The following is a 13,891-nucleotide window of genomic DNA, read 5'->3' on the forward strand; positions in this document are numbered from 1 at the left end:
GCAGACATTTAAAAATTAAAAAAATATGTTAAAGTTTTTTTTATATATAATCTGAATCAAGAAAAATAAAGTGGTCGCTGTATAATTGAAAAGCGTTGTCTAGAAATGGCCAGCAGCCCTTTTCTAATGAGTTAGGCGATAATAACAGCTAAAAAGTCATAATTTCGGATTTACAGGACACAGATTTTGTTTATTAAAAAGTGTAAAATTTCCACAAAAAAACAAAAACAAAAAAAAACAAAAAAAAAACGGCCTTATATTAAATATTTCTGATTTGAATAACTTGAATAATTTTACTTTTTTTTCTCATTTATCCTGATAATTAAAACTAAATTAAAAATTAAAAAATAGTTATAATCAAATACAAAGTGAAATTGAAATAAAATATACATATATTTGTGATTGTTACCGCAATTTTTCTGATGTTAGGTTTACACGATCCGTAACACGGTCAAACAAAAATACCTATATTTCTCATTGACTTTATTCCTATTAAGCAAAAATAGACTGGGATATATCTGTTGCAAATTTTTTGTTATAAAGTTTTACAATTCTATATATTTAAATATACAGTTTTTATGGTCAAACTGAAATCCCTAAATTTTTTTATAGGCTCCACTCTTTTCATTGTTTGAAGTAAAATGGACTGGGGGATATACATCAAACATTCTATTAACGAATTTTACAGTTAAATAAGTTCAAATATACAGTTTTACGGTCAAACTAAAATCCTTAAATTTTTTATAGGCTTCAGTGTTTTCACTGTTTAAAACAAAATAGACTGGGACATATAAATTAAACATAAGTTTCGAGTTTTACAGTTAAAGAAATTCAGATATACAGTTTTTATGGTCAAACTAAAATCACTAAATTTTTTATAGGCTTCAGTGTTTTCATTGTGAAATAAAATAGACTGGGAGATATACTTTAACCATTTTCGTTACGAGTTTTACAGTTAAATAAATACAGATATACAGTTTTTACGGTCAAACTAAAATCCCGAAATTTTTTCACAGGCTTCATTGTTTTCATGTCCCCTCTCAATTGACGTCACAGCAATCATAATCAGATTTGGTGAACGCCAAGATTAAGCTAACGCCAAGAAATAGCCTGCGCCGAACCAATTCATAATAAAATTTAATTAAAACCATTAACTAATTAGATACAGCATGGAAGTTCAATTTATCAGAGCGCTTTTCAAAGTTTTTCAAAGAAAAGCCGTTTAAAAAGCTTCATTGTCAACCCTTAGCTGCATAGAAAAAGTGTAATAAGAAAATTGTTCTATCTTCTGATTGGATAGTCTGAACTAACCAATCAGATAATCCTATTATTATGAATAGGTCTGATATTAGAAAAAATCTAAATGTCGGTTAAATCTCGGTATTACGTCTGAGCTAAATCTCATTTTACGGCTTACGACAATCAGTTTTCAGTTCACAGTATTCGATGATACGACAATCAGAATCCCATTTATGGTAATTATTTCAGTTTATGGTAATTATTTCAGTTTATGGTAATTATTTCAGAGAAATTTACGGTTATGTTTACGGATCGTGCAAAGTGACCATTAGCTGGATAAGGCTGTAAAAATCATGTTACTTGACATTGACTGCGAAATCATTTTGCAAAAAAGTGAAAAAAAAAATCAAAGACGTCAAAATTTGGTGAGAACATTCACTCATTAAACGACATAAAGCACATATCGCATAAATATACTTCGAATACATTGTTTTTTAATTACTATATTCAACTATTCACTAAAAAAAAAATTGGCGTCGTATTCACTGGTAAATTACACTGTACTTCAGACTGTTGGCAACGTTGTCACGTTGACAATTTCCTGTCTTGTTGAAAACACTGCAAGCCACGCTATATTCACACTTGCTGCTAAAAGCAAAGTCACCCACAACTACAGCGCCAACGATGTATAATGTGCGCAATTTGGTGACTTTGGTCATTTTCTTATGATTAAAACCGTCATTTTTATGATTGCAATCAGAATGTAATTATTAGGCGAGACATTTTTGAAATTAGAAAAGATGGAAATTTGGAACAACAATATTGACCTATATACTGAAAATGACGACCGATAGACGCCATTTTTTAGAATATAGTGAGAAGAAATCAATGTTAATAAAGCCCTAGAGTTCTCACCATTTCAATTTCCTCAAATGTAACGCTTACCACGTGTAATGCTTACCACGAGAGCCTTCCCAAAAGGGAAAATCTAGTAGAAATGAAACATCAAGATCGAGCATCAGAACAAATCCCATAAGAACCATTGGATCCCGTCGTAGGGGAAGGCCCAAAAATACACTACGGCACAGCAACCCGGCTGATAACACTTTAATCGAACCCAAGCGGGGGGATATGGTAGCTGTAGCAAACCAATGAAATAATTGGAGGTCATTCCTCAATGTCCCTGGCGGCACTGACGGAACTAAGGTAGCGCAAATATGACGTTAAGATAAATGAAGAATACAGCTTATTCACAATGTTTGTTTCTTTATAAACAAGTGTGGCTACAGGGTGGCGTCGGCATAAGTGCTCATAACTTGTCGAGATTCAAGAAACAATTAACTAGAGTCAACACTCAGTGGAAGCATCACGGTTACGACTCAAGTATCCATTACTCACACTTCCATTACTCAGGTGACTCCCAGACTTGCTACTATCACTCTGTGTTTTACTACTATCTGTCGAGGATATATGACTGTTGCCATTTCGCGGTTGCGCGGGCTGAATGAGGGGGCGCCGCTTTCCTCCTCGGTAAGTCAGCGGCGCGTGGTCATCGTCTTCCTGTGTACGCCACGGGTTCGCCACGGCTTCGGACGCATGCTCTCTTTCCTGAGACAAAGAAGGGATGTTACTTGTTGTGATTCAGCTAGCAGCACACTGAAAGAAGAGCTTTCGCTCATATTCAGTTATACTAATAAATATATATATACATATACATATATATATATAAATATATATATATATATATATATATATATATATATATATATATATATATATATATATATATATATATATATATAAACATACAACTATAAAATTCCTTTTCCCTACTGTATTTGGCATATTATTGCAATTTTTGCTGCGTGAATTGAAGGTGTTACGGCATTCTTTCGTTAATTTTTAGCTCACATCGATGCTTCGGAAAATTGATAACGATTGGAATTGATAATCAAAACTGATTTCGGCTCTGAGAAAAAAAGCAAAAAAAGAAAAGAAAAAAACCAACTAATTTTATCCTTACTTTACTTCTGTCTAAACTTAAGTTATGATTTGAAGCTTTTCCCAATTTTAACGGCAAAACGAAAAAAAAAAGTTTTTCGTTTAAAAATTTATATTTCATAATTTCGTTTTAAAAATATAAAAAATATTTATTTTCAAACCAATTCCATCAAACCTAGGAACATAATGTTGAAATGAGAGGCCTATAGCCAGTAGCCAGTAGCAAGCAAAAGAAGAAGAGTAATAAAAAATAATTGTATTTTATTTATATATATATATATATATATATATATATATATATATATATATATATATATATATATATATATATATATATATATATATATATATATATATATATATATATATATTTATTTCATATAACCACATATGTAATTTTTTATTACAAACTTGAATTCCTGATTCTTTTTAAAATTTTAAGATATATATGGTAATTTAACCTTCCACTTTACTAATTCAAACATCTTATAAATATAGAAGAGCAATCAAACGAATAACTATATTTTATTTTTTTATATTTATTTTATATAACCAAATATGCAGGTTTTCTTTATTAAAAACTTGAATTCCTGATTCTTCCTAATATTTTCAGATATATACGGTAATTTAACCTTCCACTGTACTAATTCAAACATCTTATATATATATATATATATATATATATATATATATATATATATATATATATATATATATATGTGTGTGTGTGTATATATATATATATAGAAGAGCAATCAAACGAGTAATTATATTTCATTCATATATTATATTTCACTAAGTACCAAGGACGTCAAAATAAAAACCTAGCCGTCTTAGCCTTTCTTTCATTATAGCCCTAATGATGAACAGAACAGCTGAATGAACAGCTAATAGGCTGAGTAAATTGCTTTTTCGGTACTAAATAGAAGTACAATAATAAAGCATAAATGTAAACAAAACAAACTGAACAAAATTTAATTAAATAAAACATTTAATTAACATGATAATATAGATTTCGGTAGTCGTCTGTTATAGCGCGTATGTTATATTAACTCTGTATATAGAAGCCATGTAGAACCGGTTTTCATTGACGCTCCTTCCTAATGAAATATCACAGAATATATAATTTTGGCTATATGTTTGCACTTTGAGGGAGGGGGATGGGGGTAAAGTATTTGGACAGTCTGAAGTTTGAAAACAATTCTTACTTCATAATATGTTTTATAATTGTACCTTACACATTTTGCATGCAGACACGCTATAATTGACCCCCCCCCCCCCTAGTGTGCAAATATTTGATCCAATTTTTTTCTAAAGTGTTATATTTTCATCATACAGATCGCAAACTAAATAAATTTCATTCAATACAGATCGCGAACTCAATGAAAACCGGTTCTACTTAGCTTCTATATACATAGGCGCTATAACAGACAAGGACCCATATCTTCATTGCCTCAATACATTTTTAGGTAATTTATATACTGATCCTTCTATAATTTATTATAATTATATAGTCATATAATTTATATATACTGATCCTTATATTGAAAGGTTTAGATGACTAGGCATTGCACATTCCCAGTGATTGTACTTTTTAGCATCCATCTAGGGCCAAAAAAATAGCAAGTTGTCCCCGAGGGAATGGGAAGAGGTCACAAGGAAGGACCTAAAAGAAACCGGGAGTTCCTGTGAGGGGCTAAAGTAGGCTTTGATTAGATTGGAGGGGCGGAGGAGCATACACAGCTGTGTTGGCCCCTGTGGGCCTGGTGCTGCAATGAATTGTTAGTAGCAGTAGCATTACTACTACTGTAGTCAGAGCCATTACAGGGGGGGGGGGGGGAGTCAGCTGTCCCGGGTGCCGCAGCTGGGGGGGCATTGATCAAATTTTTCACTTTGATTCGGCTTGAATGCTTATATTTGAGTCGGGAGGGGCGCTGTAATTAATTTTTCTACACACACAACCAACCTTAGGAGCGGTTCTGACCGTAGTAGTATACTAATCCTTATAATAACTTTGACTTGACTTAAAGCTCTTGCTCGGCAGCCTCGCCAGCGTAGAGGGAACCTGACGTCAGCGCCGTTAGTCGTCTCCAGAATGGCCTGTTTTGGGCGAGGGTAGGAGCTTCACTGTGGTCAATGCCCCACGCTGTGAGTAGATCGCGGATGCTATCCGCCCATATCATACGTGGCCTACCTCTGGGGCGTTTCCAGCCGTTTGCAGTTGGATCGAAATCAAATATAAGTCGGGCAGGTGTTTCAGTGGGTAGGCGAAGCAAATGACCGCACCAACGCAGCGAGCGGGACTCAAGCTGTTCGGATAGGGGTGTTAATTTAAAGGACCGGAGGATATCCATGTTCCGTACCCTGTCGAGCCACCTAACGTGTTTGATTTTGCAGAGGTGTTTTGTCTGGACAGCATCTACCTTCATCATCTGCGACTGAGTCAAAGGTCAAGTCTCTGACGAATACAACACGACACTTGCTACCGAGGCAGAGTAGATACGAGCTTTCGTCAGACGACTGATCTGTGGTTTGTGGAATATTGTTCTCAGTAGACGGCCAGAAACGGCGTTCGCCAAAGCCCCGCTTGCTGATATCTCTGCATCAAGATTTTCGTTTCAGCAAACAACTGAACCAAGGTAGTCGAACTGCTTTACTATCTCAATATCTAGACCACATACTTCTATAGTTGTCAGGGGGCTGCATGGTGTCTTGTCCACAGGCAATATTTTGGTCTTGGTCCAGTTTAAGTTTAAACCAAGTTTCCCTGCAGCAAATGCTAGCGTTTCCAGGGCAGTTTTGATGTCAGTGATATTTTCGCATAAAAATGCAACATCGTCAGCGAAAGTCAACATCCGACAGAACTCTCTCAGCAAAATCAATGCCAAACGGATGCGCCAGCAGTATTTTGTTGAGAACAAGGTCCATGACACAGCTGAAGAGTTCGGGAGCAGCAGCACAGCCTTGCCGAACACCGTTTCTAATTTGAAAATGTGATGAGAGCTGGTCATTTAAAATGACAGCGCTTTCGGTCTTATTATATATTTCTTTGAACAGACAGTTTCTTTGACAGTTGTCTTAGGTACACCAGCAGATTGAAGGATCAGTCTGTTGACAGATTGACAGATTGAGTGACTGTCTGTTGACAGTGTCGAAAGTAGATTGAAAATCGACGAAGGCAATGTATGCCTTCCTTTTGTATTCTAGAGTTTTCTCTATCAGCTGTCTAATTGTATGGATTTGCTCAGTAGTGGACTTACCCGAGATGAATCCAGCTTGCTGGTGGCGACGAAGGGGATGGAGGTACTTTGTTGCCCGCTTGAGGAGCAGCATGGGAAAGAGTTGGCCGGGTACCGAGAGCAGAGTTATACCACGATAGTTATTACTATATAATAATACTGCAGGATAATTAAAATTTAATCAAAGATAATTAATTATACAGATCTTTAAATAGTTACAACGGGTAAATTAGAAATTATGTAATAAGACTAAGAAATAAAATAATTAGATAATAAGCAATTGAAGTCATTCTTAGAAAATGAAGGATTGACTTCTGTCAAGTTATTTTCAGGTGTTTAGCTAAGTGTTTTTTCTTAAATTAGTCTTTAAAGTGCCAACAACATCAAAATAAAAACATCTTTTGCCCCCCCCCTCCTTGACATATCTTCGGTTTATAACTAAACACCACGATTTTTTAAAGATTTTTCTTTAGGATACACAGAATACTTACTGGGAACTTATTTGAATAAATATTAAAATCCACTAAATAAAATCGCATAAAGTACATTTTATGCCACGACTTTTCCAGACGGCCCTTTAAGTAATAACTTACCGGATTGAGTGGTTCTTCTTCATCATGACTCTCACTCAACACCACATCATCATCATCAGGACACTCGACGTCCAGAATCTCGACGACGGTTTGATCAGGTACAGTATTTCTTGAAAAGGAAGTATTACCATAATTGTTTTCTTCAGGGTGCTCATGGATAACCATCCTCTCTTGTCGGTCGAGAGCAAGGTACTCCTGGCCCTCTCCACTGTGATAGAAGGAGTCTTCGGAGAAATTGTTGTCGCATTCCAACTAACAAAGTAGTATTTTTTTTTTTTTATCAAGTTATCAATACAAAAAAAAAAACAGAATCAAAATATAGCGGCCGATTGGCTCCGAGGAGCGTTTTTATGGGGGGAGGGGTAACAATAAGGAGTTAATTACATCAGAAAAAGTTAAAGACTATTCAATAAGTTATGCCCGCGCCACATTACAGTCACACTTGTCGATAAAATCAAAATTATGCACGACTACAGCGCCAATTACGTTCGCCGTTCGTAATTTCTCGAGTTGAACATTGTTCAACTTTCAAACATAAATTTCTTGACTGACCAATGAGAGTCAAGGTTTAAGGCATCGTTTTTAAAATTAGAAAAGATGGAAACTTAGAACAGCGGTTTTTCTATCTGGGAGAGAAATCTGACAAAAGTTAAGAAGACTTAGTATTAGTTGAGGACAATTGGACACAAATTACTGTTGGTGCAAACTCTTTAAACCAGTTTCTTGCAATTTTAATTTTTTGCTTTTTAAATACAAGTGTGACGCTAAAATCAAGAAAATAACCATGTCATTCATTATATTTGGTTTTTCTTTATTGATAGATGTGACTATGATGTGGCACGGGCATTAGTCTTAAACCCAGCCTCTGAAGATTGGGATTCCATTGAATTTCTTATATTTAGTACACGTATAAACACATTTCTTTTTATTATGCGGTTAAGACAGCCTCGCAGTACCTCTTGATGAGTTAAAGGAGGATAAGAGAGGTTTAGAACAGCTGAACCATCACTTCACCTTGTAAAAAGACTTGGTTTCTCAGTTTTAAAACCGAAAGTTTGAACAGACGGTAAAACGGTCTAAATCTATAAAAAACGGCCAAGGAAAGACGGGACAGAGTTCGTGCTATAATGATATGATAGTAGAGATCATAATGAACTTTAAGGTAAAAAATTGAGAAGTGAGAGGGGCAAAATGGGGCTAAGGGAGTTGCCGTGGGCTCACTTTTGACCTCCAGCTCGTTTTTCACCAAATCCGCAGTTAATAGGTTTTTGCATGCAATTTTTTATTTGCAGAGCCATTGTCAGGTTTTCAGTTTTAAAATTGAAAGTTTGTACAGACGGGAAAACGTTCTCAATCTGTAAAAACGAGGAAGGAAAAATGAGATGACGTTCGTGCTATAATATGTGATGTTAGAGATCAGAATTACATATGTTGTAGAATGTAATGACAAACAAGAGAAGAGCAAAAAAGAGCAAAAAAGAGCAAAAGGCTCCAAAGCGTGTCGCATAATGTTTCCCAGGTCCTTCTTTGCGACACTAATTAATACTTTTCTTAGTTACCAAGAAATCAAAAAAACATCATCAATGTGTTCTGCATTAAATTTTAAACTGATTCACTTTCCATTTTTTTTTATAAATCGTTAAGTTTCTCGTATATGGCTTACATCTTATTTACGAAAATTGAATATCTTTATGTTTTATTATTTGATGTAAACACTGGGAACTTCTATTGCCGCATATACCAAAAGTTAAGAGAGTGAAATAAATGTTATACTTTCACAAAAATTATATAATAGTAATTATAATTAGTCTCCAATGGTTTACGCATATAGCATATCTTCCTCAACCTTTCGAAGCATCCACATTTAAGTCATGCTTGATTCGGTCACTACCATGGTTTCTAGTACTACAGTCTTACTTCGAAGACACCCACCTAGTATTTCCAAAAAAAAAAGGCAAACACGTCAACTATAAAGAAAGCAAGAACAACGCATAATTCTTCACGTGAAATTGAGTTGCTTTATTCATTGCAGCACAAATGTTACGAATAGATTGAAGAGAAAAACTTTCTACGCTGAGAATTGTTACTTCGAGTCCAAAACAGTCTCCTTTCGGCGTCAGAGGAAATTTTGCGCTGAATACTTTGCTTTTCGTGTTCTTCAGTCACAATTAAAATTAATAAGGGTGGTTTTAGGGCCAGGGTAGCCATGACGGGGCCTCCAATTACTTTCAAATGGCTAATAGAACTAACAGACTGTTTGAATTACCCTTACTACATGCCTATATATCTTAGTTCTACCCTAGGATGGACGGATGATAGACGATCTATCAACAAGTAAAATGACAGTATTTTTTAAGCTCTGAAAAAGGGTTAGGCCAGCTTTGCCTCTTATTCAAACTATCTGTATTGGCTTTACTCCAATTAGCCATTAATTCCAATTAGCCATTAATTGGCTAATTAGTCAATTAGCCTTAACTTTTTCATCACAGTCCACAAAGTTGATTTTGATTCAAGATTCAACGGACTAAATTATTAATTTAATTCAAAACAATTTTATTAACATGAACAAAACTCAATATGACAACAAGTCACACCAAAGCAGAAAAAATGCTTAAAAAGCAACCGGCTGGACATTACTCTTACCAATTCATCTTAAGAATTCAAAAAAGAGGAGATAAAAAGAATAATAAAGACGAAAAAAGATAAACACTAAGAAAATCATCAGTTTTGACAAGAATTAAACAAGAAGAGTTCGTCCATTCATTTTTAGTTAACTAAAGTTAACATCATTGCGTAATGGTTAAAGAAAAGGAGAGACTGAGACAGAACCAAATGTTAAACACACAAAAAAAAGCTCAAAAAACGCATACAAAATTTGTTTATGTCCATCTTGTTACGTTTTTACGAGTCAGACAAACATTTCAGGGGTGGGGGGTCAAACCCCCTAACCCCCCCGGATACAGCCTTGGTTTTCAACCTTTTTTTAATATTTGTATCCTAAACAGTTGAAAGTGATGGGGGTCAAAACTCTATAATCGTTTATGCTGTAGAAAAATAAATACAAGTCAATAATAAAAAAAACGCTTTTTTGGTATTACATCTTAACAATTACCTTTGTTGTCTTTACAACTACCATATAAGAAAGTCGGGTAGGAAATTTTGGTATTTAGATAACAGGAGAGTTTCTAAAAAAAAAAAAAAAATTCTAAAACTTCCATTTCTGATCAGCCCATAATAATGTCTGGAAACCTTTCTTGACGCATAAACTTACGACGACAAATTATGAGACTCTAATCCAAAATGCAAACATCTTAAATGCGTTATCTGTCCTAGAAGAACAACGTCACAAGGAAAGAGACCAGAGGAAGAAGGAAACCAAAAACAGAGAGATAAAAAAACCAAGGAGACTGAAGGGAGAAGAAAAAAGAGAATAAACACAAGGAAGAAGAGAATTACGAGAACAAAGATAGGGTAAGTAAGGGAGGAAGCAGAAAAGCTAAGAAAAACTGAAGGAAAAGCTAAGAGAATCTGATCTAAAATAGAAGGAAAACGTAAAACGTCTGATGCGTTATCAGTGTCAGCGGAACAACGTCAAAAGGGAGGAGTATAAAGGAAAGAATGAAACCAAAAAGGAAATAAATAACAAAGAAGAGCGAAGGGAGAATAACAGTGGAAGGAGACAAAAAAAAAATAATCAAAAGTATGGAATGGAAAAATTAAGAGAATCTGACCCAAAAAGCAATTAAAAACCTTTTTACTAGCTTTTTGTTTAAAAAAAAAATATTTGATGTATTATCAGTGCAAGCGGAACAACGTCATGAAGAAGGCGACAAGAGGAAGAACGAAAAAAGGAAAACACCGAGAGGAAAGAAAAAATGAAGGAGCCGGAAGGCAGAAGAAACGGGAAGGAGACCCAAGGAAGAAGAAATTTAGGAGTATTAAGACAGGGGAAAAAATGGAGAAGACATAAAAATTAAGCAAAATTAAAGGGGGGAAAATTTACGATAATCTGATCCAAATACAAGCAAAAATGTATGATATTTGATCCAATATCAGTGCTAGCAGGACAACGTCATAACTGGACGTCATAGAAACGTCATGAGGAAGAAGTACACCAAAGAGAGGAAACAGTAAAACGAAGGAGACTGAAGGGAGGAGAAAAAGGGAAGGAGATTCAGGGAACAGGAAAATTAGGAGTACATAGGGGAAAAAATGGAGAAGACGAAAAAATTAAGCAAAATTAGAGAGGGAAAATTTTTAAGAGAATCAGATATAAATACAAGCAAAAATGTATGATATTTGGTGCAATATTAGTGCTAGCAGGACAATGTCATAACTGGACGTCATAAAAACGTCATGAGGAAGAAGACAGGAGGAATAAGGGAGAACGAAACCAAAAGAGAGAAACTAGCAAAACGAAGGAGACTGAAGGGAGGAGAAAAGAGGAAGGAGACTCAGGGAAGAACAACATTAGGAGTACTAAGATAAGGGAAAATATGGAGAAGACAGAAAAATTAAGCAAAATTAGAGAGGGAAAAATTTAGGAGAATCTGATCAAAATGCAAGTAAAAACATCAGATATTTGATGCCATATCAGTGCCAGCAGGACAACGTCACAACTGGACGTCACAAAAACGTCATAAGGAAGGTGACTGAAGGAAGAGTTAAAAAAGGAAACCAAAGAGAGGAAAAAAAAACAAAGGAAAGGAGAAAGAGACCGAAGGAAGAAGGAAATTAGAAGAACAAAGGTAGCGAAAAAAAGGGAGGAGACAGAAAAACTAACGTCATAACCTCTGTATGATAATAGGATTTCCGAGAATTATTACAAGCTTTCAGAGATTTATTCTACGATTTTGCTGTTTCAAATACATCTTATCGGATAATACATATATATCCTAACCCTAAACTTTCTGGGATCAATCCAAGAATTTCAGCGATTACAGGATATACTATGAGAGGTTACAAATATCATATACTATGTCATATACTATGAGAGGTATACGATGAGAGGTTACATCATTGGATTTCGGGGATCAATCCCAGTCTTTTCGACTTTACGATGATTTTGACTTATCTTACCTCTGGCAGAAGTTGTTCAACGATGTCTACAAATCTTGGCCTCTGTTTAGGCTGAAACCTCCAACACTGGAGCATCATATTATATAAAATGTCTGGACAATCCTCAGGCATTTCCATCTTGCCTCCGTCCATAACATACTTCAGAACTTGCTCATTAGATAGACCCTAAAAGAGAAAGAAACTCAACGACTTGAAGGATATACATAAGAATATATAATCAATACGAAACATTAGAAGCAGATCTGCCCAACTATGACAAAAAAAAAACAATTAAAGAAACAATTATAGGAAAGAAACGAGTCTAAGTGAAAGAGACAAGAATATAAGAAAAATATAAAATATAAAAAACAAAAATATAAAAATTGCGTTAATATTTTGCCTATATGAAACAAAGCGTCTATTGTACAGACGAAAACCAGAAAAAATAGAAAAAAAAAACAACGAGAAATAAAAGTTGGAACTAAAGAATAAAACAACAGGAGAAGCTCGGAACCAGAAAACTAAAAATATACAAACATGTAAAACATATAAAAATATATTAAAGATAAAATAATTATCTGGCTTGTAAATTGATCACAAAAATTTAGGTAAAGGAACTAAGCCGCCCCCCTCCCCCAGTCAAATCCTTTGGCAAACCTGATTTGCTGTAAAGCTGGATTATAAAGTTTATTTTGTTAGTAAATGATGCTTAATCTATATCAACCTCCATCTGAAAGACCTCCTCTGGAAGACAAAATCATGAAAAAGGATAGCATTTTGTATTATTTCGAAACAATTTAACGCCTTTCGGCAAAAAAAAAAACAAGCTTTTTTCAAAAAAATAAATTTTCGCATCTCCCTTTTGGGAATATTCTAGGAAATGAATTTACAACAATGGTGACTTCATTTCGCGCAAATAGTTTTTGGCAATTATCACGAATATGTAGTGGCGGTTATGGCCTCTCTTGCACTCGGGAAAAAATCTTGATGAGACACCCCCCCACCCCTTGTCTCCCAAAAAAATTTCAGGCCAAATCATAACACAATTTTTCAATTTATTATTTAAATTATTTTATTATTATTAATTAATTATTTTTAATTTAACGCCTTAACAATTATTCAACGCCTATCGGCTAAAAAAAGAAAGAAAGAAAAAGAAAAACTTTTTTCAAAAAGTTAACTCTCGCCTTTATATTTGAGAATATTTTTGTAGAAATAGAAATGCCAAAAAGAAACTGAGAAACATATCTAATACTCAGAAGCGTCAAATAAGGTGAAAACGAATGAAAATCGAATTCAAACAGAAACAAAAGGACAAAAACAAGAAGAAAAGATGGAAAACCAAAAAATTGATTTTTTTTCTTTTTTTCAGCATTTTCTTGTTTATTGGTTTGTCATTTGTGAAAGAATTTTTGGCAGACGGACGTCTCTGAAGTGCTTCATTCTTGTAAATGAAGTTACAACAATGGTGACATTTCCAGCTATTGATTTTTGGTAATTATCTCGAATGTGCAGAGGCGGTTCTCTCTTGCACTTGGGGAAAAATTTTAATGAGCCCCCCCCCCACCACTCTTTGGCTCCCACAAAAATTTCAGGCCAAATTTTAACACAACTTTCATTTATTAAAAAGAAATATTTTCAATTATTTAATTAATTAATATTTTATTATCATTTTATTATTAATATTTAACTATTTTTTTAAATTTATCCTTATTTTATTAATTAATTGATTATTTATGGTTTTTATTTATTAACTGCACC

At 34.3% G+C, this 13,891-nt stretch overlaps 1 protein-coding gene across 1 annotated transcript in view; it reads right to left on the reverse strand.

Moving 5' to 3' along the window:
- Nucleotides 1–363: 363 nt before the first annotated feature.
- The window catches only part of LOC148943083 (insulin-like peptide receptor), a 208,940-nt gene continuing 195,412 nt past the window's right edge, over nt 364–13,891 (reverse strand). Inside the window, exons 23-25 of the mRNA XM_089102431.1 lie at nt 12,152–12,316; nt 7,073–7,324; nt 364–2,847 (exon numbers count right to left, since the gene is read on the reverse strand). Of these exons, the coding sequence (XP_088958557.1) occupies nt 2,587–2,847; nt 7,073–7,324; nt 12,152–12,316 (678 nt within the window). The 3' untranslated portion in view covers nt 364–2,586. The remainder of the gene's footprint in view (nt 2,848–7,072; nt 7,325–12,151; nt 12,317–13,891) is intronic.

The sequence above is a fragment of the Artemia sp. Qi Xiang Cuo genome, chromosome 16, assembly GCF_049724085.1.
Source record: "Artemia sp. Qi Xiang Cuo chromosome 16, ASM4972408v1, whole genome shotgun sequence".
In the NCBI taxonomy this organism is placed as follows: domain Eukaryota; kingdom Metazoa; phylum Arthropoda; class Branchiopoda; order Anostraca; family Artemiidae; genus Artemia; species Artemia sp. Qi Xiang Cuo.